General features: G+C 46.1%; 1 protein-coding gene across 1 annotated transcript in view; it reads right to left on the minus strand.

The window, feature by feature from the left end:
• The window catches only part of LOC136612873 (potassium channel subfamily T member 2-like), a 195,272-nt gene that overhangs the window by 97,288 nt on the left and 82,223 nt on the right, over positions 1-15,761 (minus strand). The window contains exons 2-6 of the mRNA XM_066593593.1: positions 7,273-7,352; positions 6,538-6,640; positions 3,544-3,591; positions 1,162-1,210; positions 933-992 (exon numbers count right to left, since the gene is read on the minus strand). Coding sequence (XP_066449690.1) covers positions 933-992; positions 1,162-1,210; positions 3,544-3,591; positions 6,538-6,640; positions 7,273-7,352 — 340 coding nt within the window. The remainder of the gene's footprint in view (positions 1-932; positions 993-1,161; positions 1,211-3,543; positions 3,592-6,537; positions 6,641-7,272; positions 7,353-15,761) is intronic.

Here is a 15,761-nt window from a genome sequence, read left to right on the forward strand (position 1 = left end):
CTGCAGACTGGAGGACTGAAATCTTAGCAGATTCTGTCAGTCAGAGTAAACTGACAGCTCCTCTGGTGTGAACCTGCATTCACTGCCTCTCCACTGAGCTATTACAGAGAGCGATATAACAGTACCAGGGGTGATGGAGTAGATCAGAAGAACAGAGAGCATTGACAGCTACTCTTACAGAGGGCTGTAAGTCACTCCGTGTAAATATTCTGCTCTTATCAGCCGTGAGGGAGAGTAGCAGTTACTCAAAGAAAGGATGAGAGAGATGGAGTGAAAGCTGTGTAGTATTGAGTGGGCGTGGTTATGCTACACGGCCTCAGAGAGAGAAGGAGGAGCTGAGCTTGTGCCCATTCATGAGAAAGACCAGCTGATCAATACTGTGAACTCCCCCCAGCAAGACACTGGAATATAGGAGAGCTGGCAAACCAAGTATGAAGTTTTCTAAATACATAAGAAGAAAAACTCAATGCAAAAGAAAACAAATAAGTGCATTTTTTTTCCTGCAGGGACTAGGTAATATGTGTGTGTACTGATTTTTTTTATGCAAAAAAGGTTTCCATAGCTTTCACGGTGTGAAAAGGAAACAATGGAGATACAGCCGTAAGAAAAGGTAGAGGGAAGGGAGAGAGGGTAAGGGTAAAGATGGCAAGGAAAGCAAGGTTAATAATGGAGAGGGAATGAATGTGATGTGGAGGAAAGAAAAGGAAGAAAATGAGGAAAAGGGAAATTATGCAAAGGAAAGAGATAAGGAAGTGAGGGGGGGTAAGGGAAGAGACTGGGGATAAGAAAAGGACATAAAGAAAGAATTGGAAGTAAATCTGATGTAGAAACCAAGAAACTCACTGGAAATGTACTCATTGGAATCTCCTAAAAAGGGGGACAGAGGCAACAATTGCTTGGCAGGTCACACTGCACTGGGGATGGAGACTTACCTTATATCCCAGGTAGGTAAGAAGCATGGTTTCCAGAAAGCTTATTAACGCAACTAGTACCTGATGAAGAAAACAGAGACTGTGAGATTTCAGATTCTTCAAGTATTCCACAATGTCTTGGAAGTGATCCCTAATGAATGGAATGAAGGGCGGGGGGTGAAAGGGGGGTGTCAAGATGTTTCTATGCTCATGTGACCAATTAGTCATTGTAATCTACAGCCAAACTCACCTGAAGACCCCACAAAGGAACAGGTCTGTTTACCCAAATAATAGGAGTCCTGGAAAAGAAATAGTGATTGGATTAGTGATAGTCCTTAAAGGGGTTGTCCAGTTGTAAATTACTGATCGCCTATCCTTAGGATAGACCATCAATAGATCAGAAAAGGTCTACTGCTCAGAATCTTCAGAAATCAGCTGTTCCCCAGGCCAGCGTGTTTGCGCACTGAGTTGATTTGTGCAGGAAGCAGACAGCTCTGTTTCCACTGTAGTGCTGAGACTTGGTATAGCATTCCTATAGAAGTGAATAGCCTGCAATACCAAGCCTGGCCACTGCAGTGGCATGGGAACTTTGTGCTTCCTGCACAAATCAACTTTGTGCATGAATGCACTAACTTAGCAAAGAGCTGATGAGTGGGGGGTCCCAGACGACAGATCACCTTTGATCTACTATTGATGGCCTTTGCTTAGGATAGACCATCAATAGTTTACAAATGACCACCCCTCTAAGAAAACCAAGTAGTCACTGGTATTATTTGTAGGTATCTACATTTATACTGCATGGGACAGGCTAGACTTAAAGGGGAAATCACCGATCCTGAGAACAAGTCCTTTAAAGGGATATTCTGGTTAGTCTATGCAATTATAAGTATTCACCCATCCGCTGCATCTCAATGGTGCAGACAGACAGCCAAGCACTGTGCTCAGCTATCTCTGTCTGCCCTATTGAAATGAATGAAGCGGCGGGGCGCATGTGAAGGCAGCAGCTCTATTTATTTCAATGAGGCAGACTGACAGCAGAACATAGCGCTCAACTATTTCCATCAATCCCACTGAAATGAATGGAAGGAACGGCATCGCTCCATTCATTTCAATAGGGTTGATGGAAGTAGCTGAACATAGCGCTCGATTATCTATCTGCGCCACTAAGGGTGAATGGAGGCGCTGCCGCGCATGTGCGACCAGAGGCCCATTCCCTTCAGCGTTGGGAAAATTGGAATAAGTGATCCTGTACTAAGAAATAGGTGAACATGGGTCCCCCGTTTTTGAGATCGGTGGGGGTCTCAGCGGTTGGACCCCTAGAGCTCTATCAGTTTTTACTCATCCTGTGGATGGGTGAAAACCTACAATTTCATACACTAACCGGTATACCCCTTTAAGCAAACAGCATTTACTCCAAGATAAGGCACGACCACAGACCCTAAACTGCACTGAGACCCTCCCAACCCAAGGGGGCTGAAAAAGTGAGAACGTGTCACTTCCCTTCTCCCCAGCAACAGTAAGGCGGTATGAAGCGTCCCAGCAAGGAGGACAATCTCCAGTACTACAAAAAAAAAGTTTTTAAGGCAATTCTTTTACCCCCGAGCCCTCCAGACCAGCCAAAAGCATCAAAGGGGGCTCATATGGAGCTGAGTAATGCCAAATAGATGCTTTCAGATTTGGTAAATTTTTGGAATGAACCTACTGGATATATGGAAGTCCTCAGGGTACACACACCATTTCAGCACTTTTGGGTCGGGAAGGGTATCATCTCTCCTTAGGGAAACACCTAGAAGGTGTGTGGGGAGACTTATAAGGCCATGTTGCTCCTCTGAGAAATACGAGTATATGCAGATAAGGAAGCTTGAACAATTCCTCTACAGCGCCACCTATTGGATGGCAGCATTCCTGCAAATCAATGTCAGAACCTTTTTACTAGTCTTTATAACAATGATTGGGAATTGACCAAAATCATAAAATCCATACACAGACAGTTATTTCGGGGTATTTGCCCCTCATCAGTATGCAGTAGGTTTCTGGCTAGTGAGAGGCCTATGACGTTTGTTCCATCTTCCTTATTTGCATATATTTTTCAGAGGAGCATGCATGGCCTCACTCACATCCTAGGTGTCTTCTCACAGCTTCTAGGTGCTCTCCTTAAGGAGCAATGATACCCCTTACGACCTACATCACAGGCCTCTCACTATCCAAGCCAGAATCCTACTTCATACTGATGAGGGGCAAAAACCCAGAAACAGCTGTCTGTGTATGGATTCTGACTTTTGGTCAATTTCCAATCATTGTTATAAAGACTTATATATTGATATTGATTTGCAAGAATGCTGCCATCCAATAGGTGGCGCTGCAGAGGTATTGTTCAATCTTCCTTATTAGTGCTATACAGAGGTATTACATAAGTACAAATGCAACCACTAGCTGACTTCCCTGATGGCATCTTGTAGGTAAAGAGCTCTGTCCTAGACACAAGTGCCCTTTATCTATACCATAGGGCACCGCTGGCCTAATGTAAATGGTTCCAGGAATTTAAATGGAAAAGTAAAGAATTTTCTAACAGCGCCCCCCAAAGGAAAAGCAAAATCATGATATCACCTATGTCTGCTGCCACAAGTCTTACCAATCAAATTTCTGCTGGGAAGAGTAGTTCTGTTTGGGGCAGTCCAGGCTGTAATAGAAAGTACAAGATGATAAGCGGCGTATCACCAAAGAGAGAAGAGGTGACTATAAATAGGGGCTATACAGGAACAGCAGGAAGCGCCGGGCTGACGCAGCCGTGTTACAGGAGGTGAGAGATTTCGGGGCAGAGAGGAAGGCTGGTTAGAAAGAAAGTCCAAAAATAGTGCGAAAGACGGCAGTTATCAAATAATGAGGCCAGAAATACAGGGGTTATACGGAGAGTCTAGAACCAACGGGAAGATGCCTTAAAGGGGTCCCGTCCTATGTAAATCAAGCTTACGTGGTTTCATCGCCATCATTTTCAAGATCTATGCTTACAGTCTGTGAATCTAAATAACTGATTGCATTAAGAGGTTAAAAACTGCTGTGATCCAGTCCTGCTCATAGCGGAGGATTGGCCGGGGAGCAAATTGACTACTTTGATGCAGCGTAAGGGTGCATGCACACAGGTGAGTGCCGCCAGTTTCTTGGACCAGAATTACACTCTTAGGCTTGATTTACACGAGCGTATATTAGCCGTGCTTTCACGCCCGGCCGATATACGTCGCCCCTCTGATGCATTGGTTCACAATGTATCAGTTCACATGGGTGTGTTCCCACAGGGTAAAAGCGCCCAGCGGGCCAAGATAACGCATTTCGGCTGGGGACTTTTACGCCGCCGGCTGCATAGACTCCTATGGGAGCCTATGACAGCTGCCGGAGAATGGAGGTGGGGGGGAGTTTAGCAGCGTGAGTGGGGGGGAGTTTAGCACGCTAGCCCCCGCCCCTATCCTTGCAGAAAGCTGGAAGGTAGAGGGAGGAGGGAGAACAGCTTAGCAGAGCTAAACTGTCACCTCTTGTCCAATGACATTGCGGGCTTGGCATATATGTGCCTGGCTTGTATGTCTGAACGGGGGGCACAAACGTCAGATTTGTGCACCCGTTCAAGCATTTTTACGTCGCTTGTGGGCGAACATAAATCCACATATACCCGTGGGAATCCAACCTTAGCCCTGAGGCTTTTGCTGTGAAAAAAAACGTATCACATCGCTGCAACGTGATTTTTATGTAAATCGGATGTTGTTTCAGTAGGAAGACAGAAAAATCACATGACGTGAAGCTCGCACCTACATGCGTGCGCGGCGTGATTTTGCACTACATAGTCCCGCATAGTGTAATGTACATACGCAGAACAGCCTCCGATATCCGCGAGCTCTCCTGCAGACGCTATGCATTCCTAATTTCTCTAATTCTTTCATTAGTAATGAACAGTCTTAGCATATAAATGTGTTAGATCAGTATTTGTATACAGATAGTCCCAGCCTTGCGAACGTTCGAGTTACGAACTTCACAAGATGCGAACAATCTGTCCTGCGCAGTATGATGTAATGTTATGGCTTCTATCAAGCCTGTCCGGTTAGATCGCGGGATGCTGTGTGGTTGCTAGGCAGCCGGGGGCCTTCTGAAAGGCCCCAGGGCTGCCTTTGCAGAGCGCCTATCAAGCCGTGCGCTTGATAGGCATTCTGCATAGGCAATCCTGAGGCCTTTCAGGAGGTCCCCGGCTGCCTAGCAACCACACCGCGTCCCGCGATCTCATCGTGGGATACTGTACGGGCCCCCTGAACGTCGGGTGCCGGCTGTTTCTTACAGCGGACACCTGGCGGCAGCAGTTCCGGTGAGCCGCGCCGCTTGTCGGAACTGTTAACACTTTAAATACCGCTCTGACAGCGGTATTTAGGGTGTGAACAGTTCCGATGAGCGGCGCGCCTCGTCAGAACTGCTGCCGCCGGGTGTCCGCTGTAAGAACAGCCTGCACCCGGTGTTGTATTGAGCAGGATCCACCCGCGATCCCACTCCATACAAACATTTGTTCAGACTTGCAAACAAATGGACTTGCGAACAGGCTCCTGGAACGGAACGGGGACCATCTGTATACTAAATGATTACAAATAGAGATGAGCGAGCATACTCGCTAAGGCACATAACGCGAGCGAGTAGTGCCTTAGCCGAGTATCTCCCCGCTCGTCTCTAAAGATTTGGGGGCAAGCGGGGATCAGGGATCGGCGGGGGAGAGCAAGGAGGAACGGAGGGGAGATCTCTCTCTCCCTCTCTCCACCCCCGCTCCCCGCCGCAACTGACCTGTCACCCGCGCCGGTCCCGAATCTTTAGAGACGAGCGGGGGAGATACTCGGCTAAGGCACTACTCGCTCGAGTAATATGCCTTAGCGAGTATGCTCGCTCATCTTTAATTACAAATGATCTTGCCGATGTGAAACACTCAGAACTCACATACTAATAAAATCATCACGGGTCATTTTTATGTGTTTCTGTTGAGTAATTCCAAAGAATCCACAATTCGCTTTCCAACCCAAAATAAATAAGAGCAGGGGAGGGGCGGGTGGGGGGGGAATGGGTTTGGAAAGAGTTAATGAATCGATGCTGGAGACTGAAGGATTGCAAAAGTGTATTCCCCTTTAAGGGAACGGCCACACAAAGCAGATATGTTGCCACAGATTTGGCAGTGATTTGCTAGTAACATCTACATGTTATTGTGCTGCAGGTTTCATCTTGCTTATTGAAAGTCCACAAGTCGATTCCTGCAAGGATTCCATGGATCATTCAGGGGGACTCCATCATTTCGGTGGCTTCACGCACACCGGCCTTTTTTCAATTGGACCGATAGTTTCTGTTTTAAAAATTGCTGCCCGTCCTATTTTTGTGCGAGTCTCAGATGTGAATAGGCATGTTATGGGCAGCGCCCCGTACATCACATGAACGGAGGGTCCGTGTGCAACGCGACTTGCGTGAGAATCTCGGGCGCATCTTGCATCAACCGTGTAAATACAGCCTGATTCACTTTTATTTCTGCAAGAAAATCTGTTGCAGAAACGGGCAGCATATCCGTCCCATGTGAGCGCTGCCGTCAGTCAGCGCAGGTGTACACTGGAATACTCACCAGGGGGCCTTGCCTTCTCTGGGGTCGTCCAGCAATACTCTTATAATGTACAGAAGGCAACTCAGCAACTTTAGAGAGAAGTTAAACAATCTGACCCTTAGACCTGGAAAACACAAAGGCAGAGTAGGCGAAGTGTGCGCCAATAGTAGATCCGATATAATAGTGTGAATGTTATTTTACATAGCTCCTCCCTCTTGTCTGTGTCACCCTCTAGTGGGAGGAGCAGACATCATGTCACATACAGTAGCTCCTCCCTCCTGTCTGTGTCACCCTGAAATGGGAGAAGCAGACTCCATGTCACATAGCTCCTCCTCCTGTCTGTGTCACCCTGTGGTGGGAGGGGCATATTCCATGCCACATAACTCCTCCCTCCTGTCTGTCACTCTGTAGTGGGAGGAGCAGACTTAATGTCACATAACTCCTCCCTCCTGTCTGTGTCACCCTGTGGTGGGAGGAGCAGACTCCATGTCGCATAGCTCCTCCTCCTGTCTGTCAGCCTGTAGTGGGAGGAGCATACTCCATGCCACATAACTCCTCCCTCCTGTCTGTCACCCTGTAGTGGGAGGGGCATATTTAATGTCACATAACTCCTCCCTCCTGTCTGTGTCACCCTGTAGTGGGAGGAGCATACTCCATATCACATAGCTCCTCCTTCTGTCTGTGTCACCCTGTGTTGGGAGGGGCATATTCCATGCCACATAACTCATGTTTCCCGTCTATATATGAAATACTTACTTGATCTCTGATTTTTAATAAAGAACAGTTTCATTCGCTCCTTGAAGGAGTTCTCATTCACATAAAATTCTACTTGGACCCTAAAAATAAAAGAGAAAGAAGAAAGGTCACCCATGCATTGTGTCATATCAAATGCTATTATAACTCAAAGAGAAGAACAGTGACAACATAGTAACAACGCCAATCATAGTCCAAGCCTAACTGCTGCGCTAGAGGACATGGAGAGCCGCACAACAGCTACATCCATCGGACCAACAAGCCATTCATCCACACTGAATTCCCCAACTGTTCTATCCTGCAATCCAAGTTTATTTATGAAAGGCAAACAGTAGGACCTTCAGGTTGTTAGAGATACTTGATTTCACCCTTAACTCCATACATCCTGAGCGGTAATATAGGGAGGTCTAATGACTTGGACCTCCACCATCTTGGGAACCCTAGAGGCCTCTACCACTCATCCTCCCTAACAGCCATTGCAATGAACCTCTCCAGCCAGAAGAGGTAGAGAGATAGCCACAAATGTATGAGAAAGCTGCTTTTCTCAGGAAGTTGCTGTCCCACATGTGGCTGTGATAGAGGCTCATCTGGGGTTTGTGTCCTAAAGCTGTAATGGGAGCCACTAACCAGATACATTCATTATCAAAACCAATCCCTCCCCTGGAAGCAGTTGTAGAAATCTAATGAAACTTTATATATGTGATTGTAACATTGATATAAATAATTGATTACAATATCAAATCAAAAGCATCATCTATTGCAGAAAACTGACCCCTTCTAGGGAGGCTCTAGTACCCTCTTGTACCGCCTCTAGCTTGGATACAAGATGTAATACAAGGGACATGGATGTTCTAGTACCCCTGTTGTACTGCCTCTAGCTTGGATACAAGATGTGATACGGGTAGGCATGGAGGCTCTAGTACCCTGTTGTACCACCTCCATCTTGGATACAAGATGTGATATGGCCAGACATGGAAGATCTAGTATCCTGTTGTACCACCTCTAGCTTGGATACAAGATGTGATACAGGCAGGCATGGAGGCTCTAGTACCCTGTTAGGTACTAGGTTCTGTATAATATCCTGCGACATATCGCTCCACATTTGCTGTAACTGAGCCTCCAGATTGTGAAAACTCATAGGCTGTAGAAGTTGGCGTCCCAGATGATTCCATACATGCTCTATTGGTGATAAATCTGGCGACGGGGCAGCCACAGAAGTGTGACAATGTTGTGGGGGCTCCTGTGAACCCCTTGTGTGTGTGGCCAAGCATTATCCTGCTGCCTCTTGGAAGCCGCCATGAGAGGAACACATGTGGCTGCAGGATGTCCTGAACATATCGCTGAGCTGTCATTGTCCCTCGTACCACTACTACGGGGGACCGACTGTCGTATGTGATGTCCCCCCAGACCATCACACCAGCAGGGGGGGTAGTGATTGGGGCGCTTACCTTGAGGTCTCCAAATATGAACACAACCGTCGTCAGTGGCCAAACTAAATCTGGATTCATCGCTGAAGAGAACCTGGTTCTACTCCATAGCAGTCTAGTTTTGTCATTCACAACATCACTGCAAAAGGAGGTGATGGAGGGTTTCAAAGGAAGGGTGTTGTGGAATTGGCTGCTGGCTGCCCCAGGTAACAGTCCCTATCCTCCCTAAAAGTCACCACGGTGGTGATGCAGCATATGGCAGGGGCCTGTGGCCCTCGTTAACTAAGGGGCCAGGTTGCAATTCTGACCCCTGTGACCCCTAGCAGTATGCCCGGGCATCCAGCTTCTCATATTCCAATAATGTTCCAAACTCTGTTGACTGGTCGAAATATCTTTGATGGTGTTGTAGAGGCATGGCTGATGGTCAACAAGCTCTACACAAGCAGAAGAAGAGGTCACTACACACAAGGAGCCTCCAAGAGCCTTTTAAAGGGTCAAGGGTGGAACACTGTTAGGGCCTCAGGTGACGAGAGCATTCATCTAATCACACTACATCCGTAATCATTTGTATATCTGCCTGAGATGGAACTGCATGCCAGGTTTTGCAGCAAAATAACAACTCCTTCTAGGGGCTAAGGGTGTATTTTGCCTAGGGGCCTCTAACAACCTTAATCCAACTCTATGTACAGCCCTTCACAAGACTACTATGATCCTTACTATAAACTCAAGGGCTGCCGGCCGATAGCCCTCATTACAGTGCCATCCACATGGTCTCCATAGATGGCCCACTGCCAGGTTTACTTTTCACATTTCCCCACCAGGGTCTCTGGTGGGGTTTAGGTCCCAACTCTAACTCCGCTCTGCATGCAGCCCTTTGACAGCAAGGGACATTGTTAGCCCCCATTGCAGTCCCAGTCTCAATATCCAGAAGAGTCTTAGAAGCTCTCAGACATCCTGAAGGCAAAAACTTAGCTTTTCAGGTGCCTGCAAATGAGATATGTGAAGCTTACAGAGCAATATCCATTGTACAATGAAGTATAAAAAGCATTATAATTGGCAAAATTGGCACTGTAATACCCATATGGGTACAGCTGGAAAAGTGCCAAGCAATGCGTGTGTCTGCATTGTGACTAGCTCTTCTACATTCTCCATTTTCTCAGCCTTTGTTAGGCGCTTTCTTCCATGCTCAATTTCTCCAGCTCCTCTCAGCAGAAATCATCTCTTCTGGCCTTTTAAGCCTTGTTATTCAGCAGGCATTGATTGCCGCCAGCTCAGTAGCATCATCTGTACATCCTTCATCTCCTTTAAATAACCCTACTTCACAATAAATCTCTTTGAATTATGGCAGCATATTGTACTTGCATAATCCTCTATCTTGCCACACTTCTCTGTGCCCGTCCGAATAGTACATGAAAATTCTTGAATCGAGGCCAATACTGGCTGCTAAATCCATTAGCAGTTATTAAGTCATCGCTATGTTGTCTGGATCGGTTTGATGCCCTCAATGCAGCTGACCCTTCTTATTCTCACCCAAGACGCTCTGGTTGACTTGACTTCTTGATTTGTAATGTAGACTGTCTGTGTCTCGACAAGGTTGGCACTGGCTGAACCAGGTGCAGTGTCTATGGCAACCCCCTGTTCTTCACCCTTCAATCGAGTCAACATTTTCTGAGATGCTATTCCTTGTGTCGTACGAAATGGTATTACCAGCAAATCCCTGATATATACCTATGACTGATACAGGAGTAATTCAGGACAGAGAGCAGCAGAGAGCAAGGAATCGAATTCCTTGCAGCCGTCAACAAAGTACGTATGACATTACCGGAACCTATGATGACACGTGGCACCTGGCCAAATGTCCCTCCACTCCTTCTCTTAGCGATAACCCTGGTCCCTATTATCAGTTTACAGTTCAGGTAGATTACCCAAATGACTTCCGCTTGAGAATGATTTTTGGGTGACTGTTACATGTCCCTAACAAATTAATTCAACTTGTTCCAAAGCTGACATTGTCTTAAGGTTGGGTTTCAATGTTGTGGTAACTGCATGTGTGTGAAACCTCCTCCACCCATAGTGGCCAATGGCTACACCATCCCGTTGGTAGAACTTGGGTTTCAATGTTGTGGTAATTGCATGTGGGTGAAACCTCATCCACCCATAGTGGCCAATGGCTACACCATCCCGCTGGTAGAACTTGGGATCAGAAGGTCACCACGAACTGGAAGGGTTTCAATTACAACAGCATTAAATTTAAGAAGGTTAGACCATTAAACGGACAGATGGTCTTGGCTAGAAAGGAAGGTGGAACAGTCTGTCTGGCACTGGTGGGCATTCAACTGGCCCATGGCATTGACATAAATCGGTTGTCAAGATTTGGATAAGAGTTCATTGGGCCTGCTGGATAAAAATATCATTAATTGCGAATCAGTCATTAAGAAATAAATCCTAGTGATAAGTGATTGGCTTCCAAGTAATCTCCAAATGGGCTTGTATTTTGCTGGACCTGTCACAGCGCCACTTGGTATGCCAACAGGGTTAAGAGGCATGCACGAGTCTGGTGTGACATCACAGCATCAGCGCTGGACCATGTGATAGGCTGGCTGAGCTTTCTTTCATCTCAATCAGCCTATCAGTGGCTTGTGTAGGGTATTTATTCCAGCTCTTCTTTGCCGAGGATGTCCGTATTGGAGGTATTTGCCTTGATGCTCCTGGTTTGACTTTGACTGTACATCTTTTGACTTTAGATTGTGACTTTCCATAACTACTTTCCGATGCTGACTGTAGTCACGCTCGAGTTCTGGTATTGCCTTTTTTGTCTTATTTCACCCAGTTCTTCAGCATTTCATCACCTCCATATTGCAACTAGGAACAGATAGGGAAACAGTTATGGGGTCGCTTTTTCAGAGCAGGTGCTCTGCTTTATTGATAGCTAGTCAATAGTTGTAGCAGATCAGGGGAAGATCTTAGGCCACACATATATCAGTTTCCTAGTTTCAGACGTCGAGCTACTCAATTACCTCTCATATTTTACATGTCACTCAGCTTGTGCCTGTCCTCTGTCTCTCAGTTGGTTGCCTCCACAGGACTGGACGGACATGACAGAACCTTTATTGCGTTAGAGCCTGGGCTCAACAGATGGTGAATCAGTACAACACTATGTCTACAATTCCTCCTAGAGATTTAAATTGGCCTCTGCTTTTTATGCTTCTCTTTTGGGAAATGTAACAAATCTTTTTTATGCTAATGTATCTGTAGACCAATTATATCAAAGTCTCCTCCATGTTTTATAAATGACCATTTGTATTTGCAATCGAGAGCACAAGCTGTTCCCTAGTCATTCTCCGGTGGTAATAATTTCCTTCACTTTCGAAGTCCGCATGCTTAAGATGAAATATCTACTAACAAGACAAGACCTGAACTTTTAATAAATCCCCAACTTGGCTGTTTCAATAATCCTCCACTATCCTCTATGTTATCTTCATGTTCTGCCCCATTTTGTCATCCAAATGACAATAAAAAAAATTTGTGTTTCCCTGTCATTCCCTAGCAGATAGATGAGGGACTGACTAAGCTTGCTCTCGGGCTGAGAAGTAGATTCCTGCTGTGTAAGACGCTCTTATGATATTGGATGGCATATGGGTGAACTCTCTTGGTCGTCAAACATTAATACATTTTGTGTATTTCTGTATGGAGTATTGCATACCCCTGTCCATTGCTATAATAACCCTTTTTTAAGCCTTCAGGGCCGCCCCTCACAAAAGATGGAGTTAACTAGAAGAATTTAGACTCCATGCTTACTGTTCAGGTTTTCTACAAGACTTTCTTTCACAACGTTTTAGAAGCACTACCTGTTCTTTTAAGTGAACTGGGACTGTACGGGTAAAATTCTCTCTAACATCCTGCATTAAGTGATTGTCCAGTATTAGGGCCCAGTCAGACGAGCGTTTTTCTACGCATGTTAAAAATGCGCATGACCGAAGCTCTGTGCCCATTGCTTTCAATGGGATGCAGGTAACCCCCGCAGTGATTTTCGGGGAAGGGCTTGAAATATAAGCCCTTCCCTGAAAACCGGCACTGCACTGAAGCACTTTCTGCTGGCCGGGGATTTTAAAAATCCCAGCCTCCAGAAACTGCCTCTGATTGGCTGAGCGCTCAGCCAATCAGAGGCAGTGCTCAGCCATTCATAGAAACAGCGCCACATCTGTACATAGGTTGTGTGTGATATTGCAGCTCATCCAATGCACTTCATTGGAGCTGAACTACTATACCAGGTATGAGCTACAATACCAGACACAACCCATGGACAGGTATGGCGCTGTTTCTGGAAGAGAGCAGCCATGCTTTTCTAATGAATACTTAGCACAGAATGATTATCACTCGAATTCTTGCTGGAAACAGCAAATTCGGGCAATAATCGTCCCACGAACAATCGCTCCTGTGTAAGCCATGCCTCCAGTCCCTGCAGATCTTCACTTCCGAGTGCAGGGAACCAGCGATGAAATTCCCGATAAAAGGGCCATGTGACCACTGCAGCCAATCACCGACGCCCTTCAGCCGGTGAATATCTACAGGGCTCATGTGACCCAGTGTTAAATCGTCAGTACTCCCCCTCAGGAAGTGACGTTCAGCAAGGATCGGACAGCTGGTGGGACAGCGGCGATGGAGGAGCGTGGAAGGGTGGTTATGTATTCTGGGGGACCGAGAGTCATAGAGCAAGAGTTCTTTTTTATTTATGTATTACATTTTTAGTTCCACAGGGGACTTGAATGTGTGATCGCTTTAACCACATACAGCAGTATGGAAGTATTGCAGTATATGGTATTTCTACAGACATTCTATTAAGATGGGCGACAGCATTAACACGGCAGTCCTGGAGGCCTTCAGAAGGCCCTGGACTGCCATGACAATTGAATGGCATATCACAGTCTCATCGGGACCCTCAAACTTTGATTAGGGCATTTAAATGCCACCGTCAGAATTGAAAGTGGCATTTAAATGATAAACAGCGGCGATCAGTCAGCAGGACTCAGTTTGGCCCTGGGCTCACTCCGATCGAAACGTGCCTCTGGAGGGCGTACATGTACGCCCTTTAGCTTTAAGGGGTTAATAGAGGTAGTTGAGCAGCGAAGTTCATTTTAATATTTTGTGATGTTAGTTGGATATTCTAAGTAACACTGGCTGTGGCAGGACGGGGTCCTTGGAGAGAATATCTACTATGGAGCTGCGTTCTGGAATTATTGCTGACTAAGTACTAGCTGTTTCTGGGAACAGCCCTGTCCGGGCCCCCTGCTGGTGGTCCTGGGCCTCAGGCAGTGTGCCATCCTTTAGTATGGGTGCCGTTAGGTCAGGTGGTCGCTGTCAAGGGTAAAGCAGTTTAATTGCACTGTGGAGTATGGTGCAGCGAGTGTTAGAGATACTGTGGTGCCTCCAGCGGTGCTTCCTGAAAAGTTCATGTTTTTTTTCTGCAAAAACTTATCTATATGTTATCACATGTTGTATCCAAGCTAAATGGGGTACAACAGGGTACCAGAGCCTCCATGCCCACCTGTATCACATCTTTTATCCAAGCTAGAGGTGGTACAACAGGGTACTAGAGCCTCCATGCCCACCTGTATCACATCTTGTATCCAAGCTAGAGGTGGTACAACAGGGTACCAGAGCCTCCATGCCCAGCCATATCACATCTTGTATCCAAGCTAGAGGCAGTACAACAGGGTACTAGAGCCTCCATGTCCAGCCATATCACATCTTGTATCCAAGCTAGAGGCGGTACAACAGGGTACTAGAGCCTCCATGCCTGCCAGTATCACATCTTGTATCCAAGCTAGAGGCAGTACAACAGGGTACTAGAGCCTCCATGTCCACCCATATCACATATTATATACAAGCTAGAGGTGGTACAACAGGGTACTAGAGCCTCCCTACTAGGTTCTCCACAATAAATGACCCTTTTGCTCTGATATTGTAATCACTTCTTTATATCAACGTTACAATCACACAGAGAAAGTTTCATTCAATTCTGACAACTTCTAGGGGAGGGATTGGTCTGACAATAAGTGTATTTCAATAAGAAAAAAAAAATCCCATTTGTACGTGAGTGCAATGCGATTTTTCTATTGTGGTCCCATAGAAAATAACAGGTGACAACGGCCAATAGATGGCATAGGCTGCAGATTTTTCTGTCTTGCAGCATCACTGTGAGAATAAATCCACCTACAGTAAGTAAGTACGCCGATTGTGAACAATGGGCTTTATTTCTGTGAGAGTTTTGTGCATCTTGCAATGCAAAAAAACTTGTGTGAGATTATCGGCCGTGAGAATATGTCCTATGTCTTTTGTGAAGCTTTGTCTGTAAAAGTGCGTGCTCCCAGAGAACCTTTCCTAGTGCTTACCACCTTCCTCCGTCATCCGCGGTCATAGGTGAAAAAAATAAAAATCAAAAAGTTTCCTTTTCTGGTTTCAGTTTTTTTCTCACCAACGTTTCAACCCAGCAATGGCGGTCGCCGGCGTACAGTCCAAAGATAACGCAAGTGTTGTCCAATAACCTGTCCGCAATTGGCGGATGAATATGTGTTCCTTTGGTGTCAGGTTGAGCTTGCACATTTTAAGTGGCAGACCTAAGTCCCTTCCCTTGTACTCGTTGGTCATTTTTCTGAGGCCCCACCTCACTTACATATCCCCAGCGTGTTCAGTACTATAATGTAGCTAAAGCACCTGTGAATGTCTGTGGAGGATACCCCGATTCACAGAACTGCAGGACGATGTGAACACTTTGCAGCAGTCCCTGCAGCTTTGTTCTCTCAGTGACGTCGGTTCTGCACTTCTCAAACACCGGCTGCCTCTCTTCTTGTACAATTGCCCCACTCTAACAGGCACAGATTCTCCAGGACCCAAACTCAAATCTGGGCTTCCTCCTTACATACTAATGAATGATCTAGAAATGGACCCTCATGTAGAATTTGTACCATCTCATACATAGGACAATGATGTTTTTTCACGTTTTTCCACTTATCTCCCACTTTTCCCACTTATCTCCATAATATATGCCATCTCTCATCCTCATGG

Source organism: Eleutherodactylus coqui, chromosome 2, assembly GCF_035609145.1.
Source record: "Eleutherodactylus coqui strain aEleCoq1 chromosome 2, aEleCoq1.hap1, whole genome shotgun sequence".
NCBI classification, from domain to species: domain Eukaryota; kingdom Metazoa; phylum Chordata; class Amphibia; order Anura; family Eleutherodactylidae; genus Eleutherodactylus; species Eleutherodactylus coqui.